Genomic DNA, 26,426 nt, shown 5'->3' with positions numbered 1-26,426 from the left:
TATGAAGGTAAATACATAAGTAGGGGGAGGAAGGCATAAATAACAATAGGAAAGTCTGGAAAAGCCACAGACAAATAAAGCATTTACAAGGCTATTTAAATACATGCAGAATTCCACAGTAGGAGATAATGTTCTATACCTAGAGCCATATATTATCTAACTAACAAAACCCTCAGTTTTAAAAATAAAAACCTCCCTTCAAGTTGCTCATTGCGGGGTAACTAGAAGATTTCAAAACAATAGTGGCTATTGTCATTTCCTTTGCTGCTCCAAACTTGAAGATTATATCCCATTGCTGGAGACACCACATATTTTCAACACAGAACTTGGAAGAAAATGCACTCACAGAGACCACAGCATGCACAGGGCTTTCAGGGGTTATCACCAGATGGGGCCCTAGAACTGAAAGGAGAAATGGGCACATGCTCCTTTTCCTAATGCAGATGCTGACCTGGAAACCTCCTCCATGAGGACTAACTCACAGTAGCAGAAGCTGCTATTCAAGATATCAAAGGAGGAAGCAACTGGAACTTTTACCCAGCTGGAAAGTCAATAAAACACAATAATGAGCAGGAAAAAAAAAAGCTACTTATATAGAACACACAGTCTACATCTGGATAACAAAAAGTTTATTCATATTTTAGAAATTTATTTTTTTTTAAAAAAAATGGAATTTTAAAAGGTTGAGAAAATTGGGATATATGACTTAAGAGGTAGTTTTTTTTTTTTTTTTTTTTTTTTATGCCAAATAAAACAAGGAAGTGGAAAGTAAGTAGTGGGCATACTACCTAGAGAATGTTAACAGAAAATTTATTCTTTTTAGCAGCTAGCCTTCTTGAAGCTCCAATATCAAGAGCCAGGAGAGTCTTTATTAAGGTCACTGAATTTTCCTCTGTGATTTGGAAAATGTTTTTCCTGCCACTGAGGCTGAGCTGGAAATTTTTTCAAGGAAGAAAAACAAGGAATAGAGATCATCATTTATAAAGATGGGGTAGGCAAGAGGTCGATCTGGGGATTATGGAGGAGGCAGAGCACATGGTCGCCCTTCTCATCCCATCCCTGACACTTGGATTTGACACTAGATATGGCAGGCACATTCTATGCAAGGGAAAGCTAGTCTTGGAGAGAGGAAGAGAAATTCATGATGATCAAATTATATCCATAAACATAGAGTAAAATATGTGCAGATTTTGAATCAAATTTTGTTTTAGTCTGGTTTTGTTGGATTGGGCTTAGTTCACAATTAAGAGATGTTACATAAAATCTCTTAAAAGGGCAGAATATGTGCAAAGCCCCTCAAAGGAAAAGGGAAGCAAGAATCTGAGAACCTACAAGCTACTACTATGACAAGTACACTTGGTAGTGTGTAACTGCTTAAACGCCATCCATCAAAACCTATTCCAGCTATACTTTGGTGAGCTCATAAATAAGGAGCAGCTCTAAATGAATGTAATTATTAATATGTGATAAATGAATGCAATTATTAATATGCAAAAAAGACATGTCTGTGATGATTAATAAAATCTATATGTTTATAATAAACTTGCTTGCTCAGGTTTTTTTATTCAGAATGAAAACAGAAAAGAAAAAAAATAAGAAAGCCAAATTAAGCAAAAGAAAAAAAATCCTGTTTAAAATTAACAATGAAAAATACAGTGCGAATAGTCCTTATTTATTTTCCCATCAGTATTCAAAGACACATAGGATTTTCAAAAAAAAAAAAAAAAAAAATACCCTGGAAATTTATATCATACCAATTAATTTTAACTTATTTTTATTTATTTAAAACCTGACTACCTCTGGCCCATGTTCACTATGCACTTGTTTAAAATTCCATGGTTTATTTAAAAAAGTATTTTGTTAAGTCTGGACAAAAGATTTAAGTAAAAAAAGTTTAAATAAAAGAAGTATTATTAGACTACAGAATACATCATAATATATTGTATAGTTTGTTCTTCAGGTACTGGTTGTATAGGTGCCTATAAAATTGTATTTCCTGCTTCCTGAGTATAACACCAGTAGCACAGACACAGAGATCAACAATTAATAAATGGTACCTCCTGAAACTGAAAAGCTTATGTAAGGCCAAAGACACAGTTGACGACACAAAATGATCACTGACAGAATGAGGAAAGATCTTCACCAACCCCACATCTGACAGGACTGATCTCCAAAATATATAAAGAACTCAAGAAGCTAAACATCAAAATACCAAATAATCCAGTTTTCAACAGAAGAATCTCAAATGACCGAAAGACACTTAAAGAATTGTTCAACATACTGAGTCATCAGAGAAATGGACATCAAAATCCAGTAGCTGATGGAAGAAGAGATTCACAGCTAAACACTGAGCTGAACTCCTGGAATCCAGTTGTCAAGAGGAAGGAGTGATGAGCAAAAGGGTCAAGGCCAAGCTGCAGAAAACCACAGAGACAGCTGACCTGAGCAAGTGGGAGCTCAGACTCCAGCCTGACAGTTGGGACACTTGCATAAAAACAAACCAGGCCCCCTGAATGTGGGTATCATTTTGGGGCCTTGGACAGTCTATAGGGATGTTGGCAGTGGAACAAGTATTTATCCCTAGTGCATGAATGGGCTTTGGGAGCCCATTCCCTATGGGGGCGGGGTGGATACTCTCTCAGCCTAGATACAGTGGGAAGGGCCTTGGTCCTGCCCCAAATGATGGAACAGACTTTGATGATTCCTCATGGGAGGTCTCACCTTGAGGAGTGGATAGGGGTGGGATGGAGAGATTGGGGGGGGGGATGGGAAGTTGGGAGGGTGAGGGAATAGGGATTGGTATGTAAGATTGTTTTTAATTTAAATAAAAAATGACTCTGAGAAAGCATTTACATATGTCAGATTGGCTAATATCAGAACCACTGATGATAGCTTGTGTTGGAGAGGATGTGGAGTAAAAGGAACTCTCTTCCATGGCTAGGGGGAGTGCAAACTTGTATAGCTACTTTGGAAAACATTATGGGGGTTTCATGGAAAACTGGGAATCAATGAACACCAAGACCCAGCTCTACCACTCTGTGAACATGCTGAGTATTCTCCATTTTTCACCTGTGTTTGGCCTGAATGTCACTTCACTCTAACTATACTTTTAAAATAATTACTTACATAGTTCCTCTTCTGTTTCCTGGGGAGCACACCCTCTCAGTTATTGGCTGATCAGGTGGCTCAGTGATCTTTATTATTGCTATTATTTTTTCTTTCGAAGTTTTTATAACATTCTGGCCACAGCCTCCCTCCCTCTGTTCCCACCCACCAAGCCACTCTCCTTGATGTAACCTGCTTTATTGATGCTCATGGTAGACCTGCCCTTTCTTGGACACTATAAGGTCAAGTCGCAGTTTACTTCTAGAGATTCTGACTCCTGCACATTCATGTAAGACTGGCATGATACAAATCATACATGTTTCAGTGTCCTTTGAACCCCATGTTTTTATTATCTGCACAGAACTTACCGCAATCTTTAAAATGTCAGATACTTCTTATGGAACAATTATAATGGCCAATTTTCTCTATTCTTCTTAACTTTATAAAGACTTTAATATAATTTCAGTATTAATTTGCAATGTTTTCATCTTGGTAAATTTTTTCAGCAATGTTCCTGATGTGATATAAATGTTAGAAACACATGCTCTTATACACAGACAGAGAAATCATTTCAAGGAAACTGGAGTATGTGACTATTGAATTGGATGACCCATACCTATTCATTTAATGGGTTCAAAATTGTTTCTAGGCATCTGTGTTGACAGGTAAGGAGTTGGCTAAAGGAGATGAAACACGTTCCCTAAGGGTATTATTCAATCTGTGAAGTGCATGTGTTACAAGCATGAGGAATCTATATGTGCAGGGCATGGTGGCACAAGCTTGTTAGTCCTATGCTGGCGGTGTTGGGACAGACAAATCCCAGGGGCTTGCAGTTCAGCCAGGCTACTCTGAAAACCCAGTTGCCAATGAGATACCCTGTCTCAGAGAATAAGATGCAAAGCCAAGGCTTGAGGTTGACCTCTGCCATGCACCTGTGCAATTATCTGCACACATACACACACACACACCCTCTCACTCACACACTGAATAATAAAATAGAAACACAAACAAAAAAATAGTGACTAAACTACTATCAGTGATGGGGATATTACAATGCTTTGAAATTAGATGTGGAGACTGTGAGTAAAGTGGTTGAAAGAACACAGACAAATGATTTTAAATTCTAGACATTCTTGTAATTGTGGTCTGTGGTAAAGGCTCAGCCGAGGTTCAGGGTTCCATCACCATAAGTTAAAATAAAGGAAAGAAACAATGCAAGCAAACAAACAAACAGAAACTCTTCCAGAAAGATGTAATCAATTTATTTACACTTAAAACAAAAAAACAGGAAATAGAGTTTGCTTCTCCAAAACAATAGACAGCTTAAACTAGAGATCCTTAATGGTTCTCAGACCCTGAGTGATCCGTGTGTACACCTCTGGCCTGAATTAACCCAATTTTCTATGTAATTCAACCTGCCTCATTCCTGCCTCTTTAAGAGTGGGGCTTAATGGGGGGTGTTCAACCCGTAAGCCTCAGGAGTGACTCTGCAGCTGCTTGTGACTGAAGCAGTGCAATGAGTGGTAGAGAAAATCTGAGTTGAGTTCAGGTTCTCTGTAAGTTGCAATGAAAAAAAAAAAAAAAATTTGCAAGAGTTGGTTCCTCAAATCAAAGGCTGAGATAGCAGGACACTTTCAGAGTCTCGGTCGAAAGCCCTATGAGAAAGGAGCACTTTGCTCCACAATAAGGCTTCTGGTGCTGTCACACATGGTTTTACAGTATAGGGACACAGAACCCTTTTGTCTCCCTAGTATTTCTTTGAAAACCCTTTCCTGTGATCACACTTACCCCATCAGGCCTGCCATCTGAGGCTGTGACGATTAGGATGTAGCGGTCCGTGCTCTCCCTGTCTAACGCCTTCCCTAGAGTGAGAATCCCCGTGCTAGAGAGAGAAACAAAATTAGAGTGTGTCAAGTGAGCTGTTCTTTTCCTGAAATGGATGTATAGGTCACCACAGACATGTTCACATCTCTCTCCTCTCTCTCCCTCTCTTCCCTCTCTCCATCCACATCCCTCTTCCTTTCTCCCCCATTTCCTATGTCTGCCTCTGCCCTTTACTCATGTTTTCTCCATACCTTTGCTTGTCCCCTTCTTCCATTTTGATTCCTCCCCTCAAATAAAAAATGGCATATTTCTCTTACATATGTCATGAAGCAGAAAAGGGTGCATTGGGAAGAACCACTTTTTTTTTTAATGATTTTTATCTACTTTCCATAATCATAAAGTGAGTATTAATGTATGATTCTGGGACTCACACCGAAATTAGAAATTAGAAAAGACTCTTTAAAGTTGTTGGGATTCTTAGCAATAAATAGCAATAAATAGCAAACTACAAACATCATAATAATTCTCAGTCAAGGAATTGTCCCTTACAAATATCATGTGTGGTTTCCTATTTAATGCAAAATTGAAATAGGAGACAATCTTTCCCTTTGACAGGTTCTGTGATGAAGCTCATTTTCCTTTGTTCTTCCCATTTATAGAACTTAGGCAAAAATCAGATAATGCAAAGATTATATTAAATCTGCAATGTGCCAAATTTTTATTTTCATATATATATTTAAATTTATATCTGTTCTGTAAAAGAGATCGTATTGTATATTTTACATCCTTTATAATAAATTATAATTAGTATTCGTGTGCTCATTTAATAATATTTAAATACACACTTATAGATATACTAGAACTATATCATTTGCTTATTTTTATGAAATTTGGAGTGATTCTTTAAGTAAAATAAGTACAAACAACACTTGAATAATTTCTCATCTTTAGAATTATTTAATTCTGCCCCTAATACCCGAAATAAATGTCCCTACTGTATGTATTTCTCCAATATAATATTTATAACAATTTTGTCTCCAAAATCAACTCAAAGTATCTTTTTGGGTTTTACACTAGATGTTACAAATGACATTTCTATCAAGAACCCACTGTCGAAGAGCAAATAAACACTAAGACATTAATCAAATGTAAAAACCTAGTATGTTTTTAGTTGATAAATAGGCTTCATTTTAACTTTACTGTCTTGATTCTGAGAGTGGAATTGAATTGGTACTCATTGCAAGGGCCAGTGAAAACAGAGTCAAAGGGGACAAATGGAATCCAGGTACACAGTAGCTCATTTGATTGTTTTGTTGTTGTTGATGATGCTGCTGCAGACTTTGGAAGCACCCAGAGCATATGGCAGGACTGACTGAAAACTGTTTAGTCCAAATAACTGAAAACCACTTGGAGGGCACATTCACGATAATCAGGTTTGTATCAACTCTATGCCACAGATGCCTCAGGAAATCTCATCCTGTGATAACATTCAAAGAGAAAAGGAAGGCGATTTGGGCTTTTCTGACACACTTCCAAACAACTTACGAAATAGGAAATCTGTCAACCTAGGTGCGGTACAACAAGAAGAAATGAACTATTTCTTGCATTGCTCTGCCTTAGGTTAACAGCCCTCCATTCTTCCTGTCCCTGGGCATGAACTTAGAAAGTGACATGACTTTCTGTCTTGTGCTAGTTTTTACACAAATCTATCTTTTCTTATTTATTTATAGGTTATGATGGAGAGAGTACATTATATGCCTTCTGGCTCAAAGAAGGGGACAGTTGACTGTGAAGGAACATTTGGCATGGGGAGTGAAATGTAGATAGTGTCTTTGAATATACAGAGCTGAAAGAAGAGTCAATGGAAAATGAACAGCTGGCCTGGTAAGTGTTGCTTCTGATAAACTGCTAACAATAGTGTTGGTTAAGTTTTATAGAACTAAAAAAAGGCTCAGAAGTCAAGGCAGTCAGTGTGGTGAAAGACAATTCAAGACAGTATCTCCCCACTGCTGTGGAATAATCCTTTTTTATACCATGAGAATGCATTACTCTCCTTGGTTTATAAAGAGCTGATTGTTCAATGGCTATGCAGGATTTTGGGGGCATAGAGACTGCTGGGAAGGAGAGGGAAGAGTCTGAGGAGTCCACAGATGGAGTAGGAGATGAACATGCAATACTGAGATAAGGGTCCTGAGCTACATGGTAGAATATAGATAAAGTATGGGTCACTTTAAGGTAAAAGCAAGTTAGCAACAAGCCTAAGCTATTGGCTGAGCATTTATGAGTAATAATAAGTCTCTGGTTATTTGGAAATGGCTGGTGGGACAGAGCTGAATGATGGCTTCAATAAAAAACTCTGGCTACACTTCACAGACCATTAAAGCTTCAAGCAGCCAGCTTAAAGCAGCCAGAGTCAGACCCCACATTGGATGGGACTCTGAAAAATTGTCAGATAACTTACAGAACACAAATGAAGACACAACACAGAGAAGGGTTAACAACCCTGGGAGAGCATTGTGGTTTGTTTTGTTTCTACTCCTGGCTCACATTGGTCTTGAGTACCCATTTTCAACCTGCAAGCTGTAACCTGTTTGGGGGTTCACCTGCAAGCTGTAACCTGTTTGGGGGTTCAAATGACCCCTTCACAGTGGTTGCATATCAGATACACAGCATATCAAATACTTTATAACAGTAGCAAATTTACAATTATGAAATAGCAAAATTAATCTCATGGTTGGGGGTGGTCATCACAGCATGAGGAACTATATTAAAGGGTCACAGCATTAGGAAGGTTGAGGATCAGTGGTCTTGAGAGTATAAAGAGAATGCATCCTCTGGACTCTGTTATAGAGGGATACACCTATAACTGTTCACAAGGAAATGTAGTTGTCTTATTTAAAGGTTGCTATCGGCAGTAAGAAGTATTATTTACAGCACTTTCATTTCTTGAACTTAGAACTCACTCAAGGAAGTAAAACACTGGGCATACTTTAAAACTACTGACGGCAAAAAAGAACCTGAAACCTGAGGCAATGTACATCCTGCCCTCAATATCCTAGAATAAAAGCCTAGTATACAATTTCAGGGTGATATGAACATTACCAAGTGGACTGGAGCTGGGCGGTGTTGGCGCACACCTTTAATCCCAGCTCTCAGGAGGCAGAGGCAGGTGGGCGCATCTCTGTGAGTTGGAAACCAGCCTGGTCTACAAGAGCTAGTTCCAGGATAGCCTCCAAAACCAAAGAGAAAACCTGCCTCAAAAAAAAAAATGGGGTTCCAGAATGAATTATGTCCACAGTAAAGTTTCAACAAATGTGTCAAAGCCACTCAACAGGAAAAAAATTACCTTAAACCAATTATGGTGTGAAAACAAATCTACATGAAATAATCTAAATGATACTACCTGTCTGCAATAATTAACTCAAATGTATTAATTTATAATTATAGGAAATAAAACCAAAAGAGCCCCATGAGGCAACTTCAGGGACAATATTTATGACTTGGACTCATAAATGGCTTGTAGGATAAGATACTATATACATATAGTACATGAAGCAAAAGGAAGAATGTTCTATTGGAGTTGCTCAAAAGTATAAAATTTTGCATCAAAAGCACTATCAGTGAAGTGAGAAGCTGATAAAGCAGAAGAAAATGTTTTTATATTCTCTATCTAGCAAGAATGTGGCTTCAGATCTATTAGAGATGAACCAGTTAAAGTATCACAAAGGGTCCCAAAAAAAGTGTGTAGAGAAAGGGTTCATGGAGAGGTATTCAACATCATCATTTACTCTTGTAGGAAAAGAAAATAAAAGCCACACAGAACTATCAGTTCACACCTACTGATAGTTATAATTAAAGTAGAAAAACTATACACAAAACACTTGATATTAAATGTTGGCAACATTATAAGGAAGTTAGAATCTTTTTATATGGCCAGTGAGAATAAGAAATGGTTCAGGAAATCTTGGAATTTAGTGCTGAGAATATAAAATGATTCAGATCCTGATAAAAGCATTTAACAATTTCTTAAACAATTTTGATACAGATTTACAATATTCTCTAGCAATTCTACTTCTGAATATACATTCCAAACAAACAAATACCAAATCATGTACTTAGACACACACATACACATGTATATTCATCACAGTGTCAATAAACAAAAGGAATAAATATAATACAAATACCCATTAAGGAAAGAGTGACTACGTTGTAGTTTATTGTATAGTTTAATAGTGTGCTGAGTTATGAAGCAAGAGAGAGCAGATATGCCTGCTGAATAGAGATGTAAAAGGAGCCAGACACAGTTTACATACTAGATGGTTCCTGTACACGCACATCTTCTCCTGGTTTTTGTTTTCAGGAGCTGTGTGTGTGTGTGTACGCATGCCTGCCTATTCTATGTACTTCAAATAAATGGAAATAGAATTACATGATAATTTTGGATTTATTATACTATGTCACTTAGAAATGTTTTTACAAGGTATGCCCTTATTGAATCATGTCTCAGTTATTCATTCCCTTTTAGCAATGAATAATAAACCATTATGCAGATAAATTATGTAGATAAATAATACTACTTACATTGTGGATGAATATGTGAGTAGCTTCTACTCTGTTCATATATGTGTTTGCAGTGAACATTGTTTCACATATTTTATATACAGGAATGACTTTAATTCTGCTGAGTAGACATGAAGATAATTGCTTAGTTATATGGATATAACATGTGGAGAAAATTTTCAGCTTTTCTAAGAAACCCATGAAGGGTCCCTATCCCCATATTCTGACTCTAGCTTGTTCTTCATACTCTTTTCTACCTGAATGTGAACTCCTCCTTTATTTCCATATCTTTAATTTGCATTTACTGAATGAAAGAAACTATGTTTTTGCATCCTCATGGGCTATCACTCACACACACACACACACACACACACACACACACACACACACACACACAGAAGAGGGGAGGGAATGATGGAATAAGGGAGAAAAATGGGTGTCTCCTCAAATCTTTGCGTATTTTTAATCAGGTTCTTTCTTTTGGGGGAGGTGTTTTATATATTTTTGATATGTGGTTTTTATAATATCCATAACTTAAAACATTTGATGTAAGTGTGTAGGTGACCCTTAATTTCAATGCTGGTGCCTCTTGAAACATGTTTCTTTTTTAAATTTGTGGATGATCATCACTATATTTTCTTATTAATAATTTGGGAATTTTGTGTTATATATGTATCTATATATGCATATATAGATAGATAGATAGCAAAGTGCCTAATTTATGTACGTCATAAATTTTTTCTTCTAAGAGTTCTGAAGTATTTGTAACCTATTTTCAATTAATTTTTAAGAATGGTGTTGACTCAACTTCATTCTTTACCATTGTGTCCAAAACTCACTAGCTAAAAGGACAACTCATTCTTGATAGGATGGATTCTGGCCCCGTTTCATAAGTGTTAGGGGTGTTTTTTGATTTGAAACTATATGCCAGACTTGCTTTAAATTCTTAGCCTGTAAAATGACATTTTACATAGTTTTATTTTTTAATGTAAATTACAAACTGTGGCCAATTTATGATCTTAATGTATTGGTGGAGGAAATTTCAAATAGATTAAGATTTTCTATTGTTTAGTATAAATTACTTATCCAACGTTTTAATCCAGAGAGGGAGAAAAATAAAAAAACTGGTAGTGTCTACCAAAGGCTTTCTGAAATGACTTGAACTTTTCTCATAAAATCCTATTATGTTAATTTCTGTTTGTCATAAGATTAATAGATCCACACATGGTTCACTTGATTAAGAACCATATGTTCTAGAGACATAGGCAGTGGCTATCCTTTTGTAAGCACAGATAAGTTACCTCACCTTTCATTCAATGAGAGAAGATCTGGCAACAGTTGTAGAACATCAATTCTATTTTTTAGAAAGACCCACAAGCTCAAGGCCATCACAGTATAGACTAGAAGCCTGGGGTGTCTATACATTGACTATCTTCTCAAATGCTATCACACATTTCAGTAGCTATGACCTGAGTATGTTTAATATATTGAGAGCAGATAGACAGAAAAGGTGCTGTGATTTTATTTCATCTTAGATGTGATGTACAACATGTAGTTGCCAAGCCTCCCTTCAAAGGAACGAGTTAGTGCTATACTCTTTGTAGAGATGCCCTAGTAGCTATGCACCACTGACAACTTTACAGGCACCTAATTAGTCCAAGGCTTTTGCCTGCAAGTGAAATTTTTTTCCATGTCAGTGGATTTTACTTGATAAAATTGTTTAAGATAAACAAATAGTCTCCCGGGAAAGGTTTTGTATTTAGAATTACTCCCAGTGCTCATTAACATTCATAGGAAAAAATGTAAAATAAAACTACAAACAGCTGAAAGTCTGTCCTCTTGCTAACAGCATGCTGTTTGACATTAACAGGAGGCAATCAAGTATAAATCATTTCCTTGTAACTTACGTTTCTGAAAGATTAAAAACTCGCTGAGGGTCTCCATTCTCGATGGCATATGTGATTGGGTCTCCCTCTCGATCAGTTGCCTTCAGAGAAGAAAACATAATTCAATTACCAACTAATTACAGAACGTTCAAACTATTAGTGTAAAGGAATAAAGTATGGCTTGATGTCAATGACTAAATAAAGAATTTTATACTGAATCTTGGCATTTTTGACCAATTTTGAGGAATTTTATGTGTGTGCAATAGTGATAAAATTTAATTTATATATGTTAATATGCTTAACTATTTTATTTTTCAGCACCTATGTCTAAGCTGTAAACAAATACATTAAATGTTACCTACCTAATTGGTTAAGATGTAAGTATATTTTTAAAACACTTTCTACCTTGTCAAAATGTATCAAGATAATAGCCATAGCTACAAAACAATTCTGATTAAAAGTCTTAATTCAAAGTTAGATTACACAGCTATGCAACAATTTCTCAATTTCTTAGCTCATAGAAAAGAAGGCTATGGCACAATTTGTAATGGGAGTCGAGATATCTAAATTGAGACATGATATCAAGCCCGATATTTAGAATATTACAAATTTTCAGTAAGTTTATCTGTCCAGCTGTTGGTGTTGTTTTCTCCTTCCCTAACCTTAGTCTGAGAAGCAAAATCCCACATCTTCTCAGAATGAGTTCTGTGTCTCTATCCTCCAAAACAGAGACATAAGCATGTATTGTAGGAAGAGGTCTATGTTTGCCTACTACAAACATTTAATACTTTCTTTTTACAAAGAGCTATCAAATTCCCCGATAAAGTCATGGATGGAAAGAGGACTCTGGTGGTTGTGTGAGGAATATCAAAGGGAAGTCATGGATGGACAATGAAATCTCAATACTAATACTGTCAAGGGACTTCTCTGATCTTATCCTGGGGAGGGGGGATTATCCATGGGCTGAGATGAATTTTATCTGTAGGTCACTGTTCAGATACAGCCCTCCTTTGGGTAAGATAAGCTCTTGTTTGTCTGACTAAGATACCAGGCTGTACTGTAGACACTGTTATTGCTATGGAATTGGAGGACTCAGGAATGGGGTGGCCATTGGACTTTCTGCAGTAGGATATAAAGTGTACCAGACACTCACAGTCCAGTATGCAACCCATAACCCACTGTACAGGAAAGACATTCCTATTGGCAGGCCAACCTGTTTGATGTGCTAATGTCCTGAACATGCCACATCCCTCCAAACTGCTGCAGTGCACCCAAGGCTAGAACTCCTGCAAGACAATGTGTTCCTAGACTCCACGGACATCTGAATAGTTATACTTCAGCTTGTAATGAACTACTATATCCCATATTATGAGATTCTGTCTAATCTGCCTTGTGCATGGTCAGTTCATCTCTATGACTCATGTTATTCTGCATATTTCTTATTCACAAAACCAACAAAAATCTGATGTTGGGCCAGCAAATCCCTACCACAGAGCTTACACTCCCCAGGACTTACATGGTTCAAAGAGATAACTGATGCTTGCAATTGTCCTCTGATCCTTCTACATGCATTATAGAATGTGGATGACATACTACCCAGTATACACACAAATGACTAAATGTAATAATAATTAAAAGAACCTGTTACACTCATTGCATCTACATCTCAGAAAGGACCAATGTAGTCATTCCCCATCTCCTCTCTCCACCCATCTTTCATCCATTAGCCTACATCTTGCATCCTCTTGCCTTCTCAGGCTGACGCAGTTCACATACGTCTACCTTATTCCCAGCCCAACCCACTGGGAAGCTCTATTGGCCATTTTTGAAATACTTGACCATGACAGTCCCTTCCTTACCAGGGACTTACTTCAGGTATAGAGGTTCATAGCAGCAAGCCCAGGTATTACTCTTATACCCTCACAATGATCAATTTTCAATTAGCTTAACAAAGTAATCATCATTTCCAGACCCAAACACCATTCCTTTAGGTAATGACTATGACATATGTACATACATAGAAAGAAGGTGAAACACAAATTAAAAAGTATGAGGAACACCTAGGAACACTCTATTAAATATGGACACACAAATCTCAGTTTTGTGAAGTTAACTACAAGTGTCATAAAGTAAGAAAAAAATTACTCAGTGGTGACTATTTCTCTGTTTTCTGTTTGTAGGAAAAAATAACAGAACTAAAACTTTTGTAACTTGTTCTACTTTCCCTGTTAGCAAGAAAGTTTTCTGTTTGCTAATTGTTTTTTTTTTTTTTTTTTTTTTTGCTGTTGTTTCATTCTTTCTCTTTTTCTTTCTTTCTTTTTTCTTCTGGGACAAGTTAACACTTTACGTTTTCAAAAGTGCAAGGATATAGCTTCAGAAATAGGGATTCTGAGTAAACCCTCCTTAAGTCTTGATACTATGCGCTCTTTGTTTCCACTGCTAGGACCCTCTGCTTGCTCATCACTCTAATGCTAAGCTAAACCCCATCTCAGCATATGGAATCTTATCTTTTAGACATTTATTTATTTATTTATTAAGGGGCATATGTGATGAGGCATGAGTGTGGAGGCCAGAGGACAACTTGCATGAATCAACTTTCTCGTTCCAACATGTGTGTCCTGGATTTCTACCTTCATTTATCAGACTTGGTGGCAGCAACTTTATTCGCTGAACCATCTCACTGGCTGGCCCATGATTCTTTTAATGTGTAGGGGCAACTACAATTTGTGTTAATGGGGATGAAGGAAGGATCTGTGGATACAGTACAACTTTATTTGCAACATCCTTTTGTGGTGTTAATGAATTATAGTTTTATTGGAGGGTAATAGGAATTTTATTGGCAAATAAAAAATATAGAAGAGTTCAATTATGCTACTATTTCTACCTTCATTTCAAACAGAGTACTTTGAGCTCTAGTTAATTAAAAGTTGTGTCTTTTAAAATCTTGAGATAATTAGTGTTTTATTTTCTTGAAAAAGGAAAGTTTAGTCATAACATACATTTTTTCATGTAATAAGCAGGAATCACTCCTTATTATAAAATTATTTCTAGTATATTTATTTTCTATAAGTCTAGTGAAAAAATGAGCCCGCTTTTAAAGAGTTTGAAAAGTGCAATATGAATTATAAATAATGAATAATAAAACAAATATATAACAAAAGTGCCATATCTTCACTTGACTTAGAATCCACTAGGAGGCTCTGGAGTGGGCTGCCAAGTTGGTCTCTGGCTGTCATCTATTCTGAGGCAAGATATTTATGTTTAAAAGAGCTAAATAATGAGTACCATCTCCCTGCCTTAATTAGTCTTATATTTATTAGGCATCCCACCTATGTGGATGCTCAGGGGTGAGCAGCACAGATAAACATTTGCCTGCTCAGCTTACACAATGCTGGGGAACAAAGTGCAAATAGAATAGCTAATTTGAATGCAGAATTTTTAGATCTTTGTGAAATAATTCACGAAGAACATCTAGAGATGATGGTAAATTCTCCCTTTGCAAATGAGTGATTAGGACAGCATTATTTAGTCTGTGAAACTCTAGTACTTGCTTAAATGTGGGTGGGAGAAATGCACGCCTGTGTAGAGTGATCCAGGCAATAGTGGGAGGGTAAGAGAGGCAGAACACACCCACTGGGTGTGGGGAAGACCCATGAGCTTGATAGCTTGGTACACAGAAGATAATGACTGGTGTTTGCTTGGCCACTGACCTCAAGCTAAATGACTGAACGATGTTGACTTTGGAGAGATAGTATGCAGCCATCAATTTGCTGACATGTGTTAAATTTAATGGCTCCAATAAAGCTAATTTTTTCTTTAATTATTGCTTGAAAGATAAACAGTAATGTTGAAAACAACTCTTTAGAGTCAATTCAACCAGATGACTTAATTCACCTATTATGAATTTGCTGTCTTCTTTCCCTTTTATTTTCAAGCTTACAATATAATTACATAATTTCACCCTTCCCTTTCCTCCCTCTGAAACTTCACATAAACCTTTGCTTGCAATCTCTCTCAAATTCACGGCATCCTTTTAAAAAGTCAATTGTTATTATATGCATACATATACACATTTCAGGGGCACAAAAATTCTCAAAAATATTCAAGAAGCAATGTTCTTGGGGTTTAGAAAGGAATTTTGAAAAATAAGCAAATCTATAAACAGTTACAGAGGAACTATATCTATAATCAGGTTACAGAGGAACAGAGTGATCAAATGTCATCTGGTGGAGTGCCCCTTAACACATACAATGATGCCACCCATTTCGGATACATTAAGACAAAGCACCAGCCTGTGGGGACTCCAAAGGAGATACGAGATCAATGCACTTAGATGAACTCCTCTCTCACTGAGGGAAACAGGCCCTTACTGATACTATTAACAACTGAGCAAGAATGGAAATTCAGTTTAGCAAAACAGCATCTTACTCTTTTTGAAAGAATTTTCTCCTTAATTTGTTGTTTTTTATGTGTTGGATGTTTTGTCTATATGTATGACAACATTCCATGCACCAGTTGAAACAGTGTCTTGAAACATGTGCTTACTCCTGGTATTACACTGTTAGGCCTTTGATAAAATGATATTATCATAAATATATTTTGGTGTAGATCGACACATATACCCTCTTTAGGTGAAGGAATGTTGATATAAATAATCACTTTAAAAAATAAGCCCAAACTCAAAAGACCTACTTATTAAATATTCAAAATATGTGAAGTAAATATATGTAACACATAATTCTGAAATTTGTAATCTACCTAAATATGTGACAAAATAAAAATATGCTTTAAAATATAATGATAATGTTGGAAATAACACACTGGGAATCATTAACTCCTCAATGCTTCTTTTTCTTTCAGGATTATGTGGTAAACAATCCACAAGAAGGAAGCCACACAAAGCACTTCAGGCTGGAAAAGCAGGGCAGAGTCTCTGCTGTCAGGATGAGACAGGGCAGATTTTAAACCAAGTGTGTGTAATACTCAGAAATGAACAGTGGTTAAAGTGGGGTTCTGCTTACTTGTTCCAGTAGGGAAATGTCTATAAAGCAGGGACTGTAAAAAGGAAAGACTCCAGTTTGGATGATTTGGGACACTTACAAGGTCCAGTTGTGATTTTCTTTCTTTAATACACAAAATTAGTAATTTTGGGACACAATGGACCTTAATCTATTCTAAACACATTTGCAGTTCTAACTGTGTATGGCTCTCAAGGACAATCAGCAAAATAAATGTAAAAGTAACAGAAAGACTCAAATTAGCTACTCATTGTATCCATAGGACACTTTAGATCACACACATCATAGTCCTTAAACCACACAGCCTTCTTGTCTGGTGAGAACTGTCATCTCTACTTCCATGTTGATAAAATACTGAGTTTTAAAAGTTAAACGACTCTTGAAGTTAACATACAACTCATTGTCCTCAATGCTTTTTAACCACTTTCTTCTTAGAATCCAAGTGAATTCTCTGTGGTGAGTAAGTGTATCATCTTTTTTGAATCCCATCCTGATTGCCTTTTTCATCACTACTATTTCCTGATAGTTATTGAAATTACTCAGCTCTCATCCCAACACCCTATTCACTCAACTGTGTGTATCCACTGCAACACTTTCTTGTGAATGTCTTCAATCTCCACCAATGACCATACCTTTTATATTTTGCTCAATGACAATTTCATTGTGTGCTTTGTTAATCTAATTGTTTCAAGTAACAAGTAAGTCCTCAAGGTATTGTGTTTTTCTACCACCTGTTGTTATAGGCTTGGATAAGAAGCATCCCTCACAATGTTTCATGTGTTGGAGTGTTGGACTCTAATTGGGAGGTGCTGGAAACTTCTTGAGGTATGTCCCACTAGGAGGAAGTAGGTCTCCCATAGCAGGAGCTTAAGGATACTGGTCTTTGCCATCTTCCTGTCTCTGCTTCCCATGTCCAATGAAGTGAATAATCTCCCCTTCACTCACACCACATAGTGTTCTATCAAAGTTCATAGACACAAGCCACCATGGACTGAACCCAGAATAAACCCTTCCTTCTTTAGACTGTTTAGGTCAGGTATTTTGATCACAAAAACAAAACAAGAAAATATCAAATATATTCTTATTACAAAACATACATCAAACCACCCAATCTATTTCTTCAGTAGATGTGGTGAGAGTTCAGGCTGGAATGCAATACTATTTTCTCTTATCCCTAAGGACTAGAAAGTTCCGAGTCAATGCAGAAATAGACCTGGTGTCTACTGAGGGCACTCTTCCTGGTTTGTGTGTGGATGTTGTACTGACTCATACAGTGGGAAATCCAGACTTCTGGTTTCTTTGACTATCAGGGTAATAATTCCCTTCATGAGTCCTCCATATATAGGACTGACTTGCTCCCCAGAAACCCTACAAATAACATCCCACTGAAAATTTAGGCTTCAACACATGAGATTGAGGGCAAACATAAACATTCCAGAGTAGATATCCATAAAAAATTTCACATTTAATATTCCCCCAAATTTTAAAATTATTTTTTTCTGGAACTTTTTTATTTTAATTTCATATTTTCAGCTATGTACAGTACTGAAGGAAACAACACTTCTAATTCCTTCTTCCCCATATTCACACCAACAAGTAATAGTTTTCTTTTCATAAAATATAACTTCCAGGATTAGTGTGGATATAGTATATCAACTAATCTCCCTATTTTTCACATGATTTAATTCAGACTTTCATAAACAGTCTTAATTACTCCTTTGAATTTTTTTAGTTCAATTCTTTCAGTGATAACTAATTTTTCTTAAAGAAAGTATGGTTGTGTGCCACATGGCATGTTCTTCTGAATGACAGGTCACATGCACACTGGTGGTTATATAAAGTTTTATCAACAAGTGATGTTACAGTCATCTTGGACTCTGTAGTTACATGCTGGTGTTTTCATGATGAAATCACCTAAAGTTCTCCGAACACACCCTAGTGGTTCTGTATAGGTCACTGCACATCTACTTCCCCCTTCCTATGCTCCATCTACACCATTTCCTCTGTAGGCTGCAGTTGGAGAGTACTACAAGAGACCAAAGGCAACAATGTACCCTCATGTACCCATGCACAAATCTCATGACCTACAGACTGACAGGCATTTGATGTATACACTATACTACATTGCCCAGAGACATTCAGGAGATCTCTGATGACTACATACTTACACACCATACCAAAGTAACCTTCTGCCCTGTTGATTGCCATTCAAGCTACATCACACAACTGGAGTAGGTCCACTCTTGCTCAGCCCATGAAGACTAAATTGTTCCCTGTCACAGCTGGCATACTAGAGTTGCTGTGCTATATCTGCGCTGGCCTGTAGAGACAGGCATGCGCTGTATGCTCACGGCAGAGGGGTGCTTCAATCCCACAGTTCTGTGCACCATGCCTTACCACAATGTTACAGTGTTCCCGCTGTTAATGGCCTTTCAATGTGGATGATGCTCTGACTCACTGCTGTACACATCACTCAAAAGGCCATAATCTGCAGTTATAGATTCTATATGGGAACTACCATGACATCCAACTGACACCAAATCCATACTCTAAAACATATCTTTTGGAGAAAAAATTTACTTACTGTGAATCTTCTATAAATTAATGAACTTACCAGACAGATGGATAAATACTAAAGTAATAGTATAAATGTCAAGGACATGTGCTAGCTCAAAAGGAATACAGAATGTTTTATCAACAAACTCCAAAAACAAAAAGAAAAGAAGAAAATTACTGAAATGTCTAAAAAGAGCCTTTTAAAATCTGATTATATGAAATGTCTATGAAATACTAGGATATGTAAATAATTTATGAAAACAGCATGGTCTTGACCCCTGTATTCATCTCCCCTCCCTTTCTACAATGGGATTCCAAGAGTTCAGCTCAGTGTTTAGTTGTGGATCTCTGTTTCTGCTATCATCAACTACTGGGTGAAGGGTCTAGGATGGCATTTAAGGTAGTCATCAATATCATTATAGGGGAAGGGCATTTAAGGTAGCCTCTCCACCATTGCTTAGATTCTTAGTTGGGGTCATTCTTGTGGGTGTCTTTTAACATTTAAAACAGCAAAATAAAACAACAACAAACAAAAGGAGAATCATTCCTTATTCCTCCTTTTGAAGTTGACGTTACCCTGATGACAACACCAAACAGACACACACACACACACACACACACACACACACACACATACACACTCATAAATACTCACAAATAAATAAATATTTAAGGCCATAGGAACTTGATGGATACAGAAGCAAAAGAATACTTATAAATAAATCCCGAGAGCACATGAAAAAGACAATTTATTATGATCCGGTAGTATTTATCTCAGAGCTTCAAGTTGAGTTTAGTAACAAATTGATAAATGTTACACACCTTAGTGACTCAATAACAAAATGGTATACTTGTATCAATAGATGCAAGAAAAATATTCAGTAAGTTTCAACATTTTCATGATAAAACTCTGAACAAATCATATATATATGTAACACACATGAAATACAATACACGCTGTATATAAAAAAAATCCATAGCCAGCATCACTATGAGGGAATGCTGAAAGCACTTCCTGTATGGCTGGGAATCACACAGCTATTCATGCTGAACAACACTCTCCATGGAGTCTTAGTCAGTGCCATTCTGATGAGAAAGAATGAAGGATGTACAAATGGGAAAGCGGGGAGTCAAATTATTCCCATTTGCAGATGAAATGATTCTACATATAGGAAATAGAAAGGCTCCGCTAAAATGTTATTGTATGAGATAAAACAATTAAAGTTTCAGAAAGCAAACTATCAGCATCCTTTTTACAAGCCAATGTTGACTTTAGAATGGGAGTATCCCATTCATAATGGTTATGTTAAGTCCACAGGAATCAGTGTAACAAAGGACACAGATGATCCTTCTATGGTAAAACATGCAAGATACTGATAAGTACACACACACACACACACACACACACACACACACACCTCTTTTTTCCAATTTTAGAATTTACTTTTAGCCAATTTGTTCTTTTATCCAGGGTGATTTGCATATTCAATTGCAATTACCAGTAAGATATTTATGGTATTCCTCACAGAAATAGAAGAGGTTATTTTGAATTCATACAGGAGTCTCAACGGTTTCAAAGAGCTGATCCAGAGTCAAGGCAACTCCTTGGTGTTATGACACACAGCACAGATAGAATCAGAGGGACAGCATTTTAGTAAGGTTAATGACTGACATGTAGACCAGCAGCATAGCATTGAGAACACAGAGGAAAAACCTGAGCATCTGCAGCCAAAACATTATCATTCTGCCAAAAAGAGTGTTTCATGAAGGATCACTTCTTCAACAATTGGTACTTGGACAACTGAATTTCAGTATGCACAAGGATGAAATCTGACACAAACTCCTACAGGAATCCAGTGTGGCCCAAAGACCTAGATGTCACACTTGAGACTAGAAAGTGACTAGCCAAAAGCATGGACACACTTCCCAGAAAGCCAGTATAGGTAATAAACACAGGTGATAATATATCACAGACACATATACAAAAGAAATAGACAAATGTGACAGCATCAGCCTAAAAAGCTTTCACACATAGTCCACAGATGGGAGAAGGTGTTGTCATCTGTCTGCATCAGAGAGGAGTCACACAGAGAATGTGGAAGGAATTCAGACCATGGCAAATACTTCTGATTTGATTAAAATTGGGCAAATGATGCGAATAGACATTTCTCACAATACAAACCAGAGCAAATGTCAACTGATTTATGAAAGGTGCTGACTCAGGAGTCATAAAAGAAATAAAAGTATCAAAGACACACTCTTGACACAATCAGGGTACCATGATTGTTAGTGCGAAAATAAAAGCAAATGCTGGGGATGAATTTGAGTGAAGGACACTAAATGCTAGTGATGTGTCTAAAAATTAGCACATCCACCAAGAGGGGTGATGTGTAGGGTCCTCAGACAACTGAATTAGGTCTACAGTAGAAATTTTGGGTATCAAAAAGTGTAATTTTCACATAGAAGATATATCTACATCCCCATATTTGTTACAGTGATACTCATAGCAGTCAAAACATGAACCTATGTGTTCATGGATGGCAAGGTGAAGAGACTGGTATAATAACTGATATTATTAAGTCCAATAAGAAAACAATGACTAACTTGGGATAGAAGAGGGGGGTGCTACATGAAAGTAAGTCAAATAGAAATACAAAATGGATGTTTCCCCCCCTCAGATGTGGAAGCTTAAAGTTATTCTGCATAGGGTGGCTATTACTCGAGGCAGGAGAAAACAGGGTATGTTGGATAATGGGATCCAAAATACAGTGGTATAGGAGGAACATTCTAGAATTCTGTAGCTCACTGAGGTCCTCTACATTGTGTGAGGAGCTCATAGCATGGTGCTCAAGCATTACAAACATCAGAATGGGGTAGCAATTAGTGGAAGGAGAAGCACCATGATTTGGCCAGCATTCATTGTGTACATGTGTCGAGATATCATACTTCACCCTCCTGTGAAACTATTTCTTGTTAACTTAAAAGAAAAAAATTAAATTAGAAAATAATTGCTTTTCAGTAGAACCCAGTGTATATTTTAGTTGATCCTTTCAAAGTTGTAAATCTTGTAAATTGTAAGAAGGCTAGGATGAGAGAAACTCATTCCGACAAGAGTAGAAAAGGAACTGTCTCTCCCTTTTCATGCCTTTTCAGAAGAGGATACATAATACCCTCTAGCACCATTCAGAAGAAGAGAAAGCTTCAGTGGGAAATTCTCTCAACTCCTTCCTGTGTGTGCACATCCTTCTGTAAGTTATAACAAATCTCCTGTATTGACCTTGCTCTGACTAGAGGGCATGGTTTACTTCACTGACAGGCACAGTGTACCCCAGATTTATAGTGTACTCTGATTGATTTGTCAACAGGATGTAAAGTAAAAGCAAATAATATTTTCTTTCTCTTCCACGTGTCTGTGTTTTAACTGCTTCTAAAATCGAGACAGAAAAGATGTAGTGTATAGAATGTCCCCAGGTGAAGGAAAAAAGGGACAAGTTCTCCCAAGAAAATTGGGAGCATTGGGAGGAGGCAAGAGGGAGTTAGGAAGGGGAGAAGAGAAGGCGATAGGACTTGAGGGACCAGGAAAATTGAGACAGAGGAAGACTAGAGGAGAACAAGCAAAGAGATACCATTATAGAAGGAGCCATTCTAGGTTTAAAGAGAAATCTAGCACTAGGGAAATGTCCAGAAATCTACAAGGATGACCCCAACTAACATTCTAAGCAATAGTGGAGAGTCCACCTTAAATGCCCTTCCCTGATGAGATTGATGACTACCTTATATGTCATCCTAGAGCCTTCATCCTGTGGCTGATGGAAGCAGAAGCAGACACCCTCAGCTAAACACTGACTTGAACGATTGGAATCCAATTGCAGAGAGGGAGGAGTGATGAGCAAAGGGATCAAGACCAGGCTGGAGAAACTACAATCTGATAGCTGGGAAACCAGCATAGGATGGACCCAGACCCCCTGAATGTGGGTGTCAGTTAAGAGGCCTGAGCAATCTATGTGGCCTCTGGCAGCAGATCAGTATTTATTTTTAGTATATGAATGGACTTTGGGAGCCCATTCCACATGGATATTCTCTCAGCCTAGACACATGGGGGAGTGCCTAGGCCCTGCCCCAAATGATGTGACAGACTTTGATGATCCACCATAGAAAGCCTCACTCTTTCTATGTAACAGAAGAGGGATGGGATGGGGGTTGTTGGGGAGCATGGGGGAATGAGAAAGAGGGAACTGGGATTGATATATAAAATAAGATTGTTTCTAATTTAAATGAAAAAGGGAAATATGTATGTGTCTCTAGACATGTGTATGAAATGTGTGTCTAATTGTGTGAGTGTGTGTATTTATGTGTTGTGTGTATTTGTGGTTATGTGTTTATGCCATAAATGCCATGCTTGTGTGTACATATATATATATGTACACACACACACACACACACACACACACACACACACACACATATGGGGATTGTTAGTATGTGTAGTTTGTTTATATGTATATGTGTATGCATTTGTGTGTAGTTGTATGTAAGCATACATGTGTGCTTATGTATATGAATGTGTGTGTGTATGTTATGTACATGTCTGAATAAATGCTACTCTATAATCACATAAGCATGTACTTTTCACATTCATGTGTAGTGATTATCAAAACTTGGCTGAGGATTAGGAAAAACAAAGTCAGACACAAGCCTTAGAAGCCAGGCACACACCTTTAATCCCAGCAGCCAGAAGATAGGAAGTGGTGGTACACACCTTTAATCCTAGGACTCAGGATTAAGAGATAGATGGATCTCTGTGAGTTCAAGGCCACCAAGATCTATAAAAGAGTGAGTCATCCCAACATTAGGGAAGTCTATAAGATAGAGCAAGGTCTCAGAGAGGCATTCGTTCTCCAGCCACACTGAGAAAAGGCAGCAGTTTGAGACTTGGTGAACAGCTCGTTTGTGGATCAGCCCTTTCAGCCTGAGCTAGAGGTGAGAGCTAGTGGCCAGCTGCTTTGATTTTCTAACACTCAGCTTGAATCCCAATATCAGTCTATGTATCTTCTATTTTTCATGTTATATCCATGGCTGACATAAGAAAATATAGAATGAATGTGAAACGTCTTGTTAAAACAGAAAGTAGCTGTGTTTAGAGAATGGTGAGATTGTAGTAAGGGAACACAATGCCTTCCTTGGACAGAGTCAGGAGAAGAATTATAAGGCAAAAGGCCAAGCTGTGACAAAAATCTGCATCTTCTCAAAACCCCACACATGAAGCCCTAGGCACCATAGGGTTGTCTTTAGGAGGGAGGCATCATGAGTGGATTTGTGTCCTTGAATTATGATGACTAAAAGAGGGATCTTCCTCCCCCAACCCCCACAGGCAAGATACAATGAAGGCCTTCTGGACCATGACTATGGTGATAGTCTGACTTCACACTTCCCCAGCTCAAGGACTTAGAGAAACATCTGTCATGTGAACTAATCCATGAGTAATTTAGAAGTGCATTGCACCTTATTATTTCAACATGTATTACCCTGTGGTATATTAACACCAATGGCTTATAATCTTTTGATATAAATCAATAGATAGATAAATTCACGAGGATAAAAACTGTTTTCTTTATAATAAAAAGCAACAAATTGATGTAATATGAATGATGTTAAGAAATTGTCACTTAGGAACAATAAAGATAGCTTATCCATACATCATCAGAAATGTTAAAATTAAATGGTTGAAATGAAGAAATTATACTTACATTATCAAATAGTTCAGGAAGGTTCTTTTTAAAAATATGTATTTTTGTGAATGTATATATGTGTGTGAGTAATGCAAAGGCATGAAGGGGACCTTTGATATCTTGGAACGGGAGTTATAGGCAGTTGTGAGCCATCTGCTTTGAATGCTGGGACTTGGATCTAGGTCTTCTGTGAAAGTCGTAGAGCTGACCACTGAGTTGTCTTTAATGAAGCAACAGCTTCAAAGTAATCCTAGTGAAGTCAGCTGTAATGAAGTAGAGTATGCCTCTGCTCTCTGAAAGGAAGCATCACTCCAGTGTCCTTGGCAGAAAACTGATTACAGGCCACAATTACTGAGAAATAATAACCAAACTCACTGCATGGAATGTGTATTAAATATCTGTTCGGGTATCTTAAAAAAAAAAAAATGTTATAGCCACAAAAGCCAAGGCTGCGAAACCTAGAGGAATGGCAAATATGTCAGCATGGAGCTCTGAACTGTGGATATGTGCTAACAAGTGCTCTATGCTAGCATGGGTCCTGGATTGTGGTATGAGCTAACAAGGGCTCCATGTTAACAGGGACCTGGGCTGTGGTATATGCTAACAAGGGCTCTATGTTAACATGGGCCCTGGACTGTGAACCATGTTTAGTAGAGGTCTGTTGAGGGACTAGTAAGAACTAAAAGTAATCTGAAAGCTTTTAAACTGAGGGCATGTGCCAAGTTACTTTCTGATTTGAGTGGTTGATTTGCAGCCATGTATAAAAACAAAGAGCAAAAAACAAAACATTGTGAGTTGTAGCCTTTGATGATGACGTGACATCGTGCTGACAAGCTGTTCCTAAGTTTCTGCAGCAATTGTTTCTGTACCTTTTATGCTAGTTCAAGAGAAACTTAAGATTCAAATATCCCATGCATATTTTTGGCATGGCAAAAATGGCACATTTGTGTTGTGTATGTGTCATTTATATGCAAATGTTCACATGGATAAATATGTGCCTTATATAATCCCATATAAGGTGAAAATGTGGAAAGAGGTCGAGAAAAGTTGGGTAACCAGCTGTAGAGAATGCAGAAGGAAAAGGGCACTAAGCAAAACTAAGAAATTGTGTATGTGATTGGATTTGTGAAAAAATGACATATTTTAAGTACAAAAGTAAAGAAACAAACAAAAAGAAGGGGGGGGGGTAGGAGGCAAAGTGTAAACTTCTGGGTGATTTAGCCTGCTGTGTTTAGTCCCAGTCTCTGCATTTTTCCATCCTGCCTCATGCAGGCACCTTTTGGGTTCACATCACTCAGCAGTATTCAATCAGGGACAATCAAGTGTAGCAATCAAGTGTGCAGTGCTTTCTAACCATTTGATTACCCAAATCAAAATGCACTACTTTTAGTTTGGAGGAAGGGAGGGACCTATTGAAGAGCTGAGTCGATTTTTATTGCTAGATAATTCTGTTTCCCTCTCTGAAGCTTGTTTTCTTAAGCTGCAGCACTTAACAACGAAGAAGTCTGCTTGTTCTTGGGAGTGGGTCACGTGGTATGCAAGTGAGTCATGTGTTTGAGTGGATCATGTGTGCAGATGGGATGTGTGTGAATGGGGAGACAGAGGGGAAGGAAAGACACTTTGTTTTACAATTTTTCAAACAATTGGATTTTGTGAATCTGTATTTTAAATATATTTGCAGTAAGCACAAGAAGCAGGCAATTGAATTCTTCATGTTTCTTGAGTAAATCAAAACACTCTAATGT

At 37.4% G+C, this 26,426-nt stretch overlaps 1 protein-coding gene across 1 annotated transcript in view; it reads right to left on the bottom strand.

Moving 5' to 3' along the window:
• Positions 1-26,426, bottom strand: part of Pcdh15 (protocadherin related 15) — a 586,560-nt gene that overhangs the window by 211,405 nt on the left and 348,729 nt on the right. Inside the window, exons 16-17 of the mRNA XM_051186893.1 lie at positions 11,400-11,479; positions 4,894-4,987 (exon numbers count right to left, since the gene is read on the bottom strand). Coding sequence (XP_051042850.1) covers positions 4,894-4,987; positions 11,400-11,479 — 174 coding nt within the window. The remainder of the gene's footprint in view (positions 1-4,893; positions 4,988-11,399; positions 11,480-26,426) is intronic.

This window comes from Phodopus roborovskii, unplaced genomic scaffold, assembly GCF_943737965.1.
Source record: "Phodopus roborovskii unplaced genomic scaffold, PHOROB, whole genome shotgun sequence".
NCBI lineage: Eukaryota > Metazoa > Chordata > Mammalia > Rodentia > Cricetidae > Phodopus > Phodopus roborovskii.
Note: the sequence above shows the minus strand (reverse complement) of the source record. Positions and strands in the feature narration are given on the sequence as shown.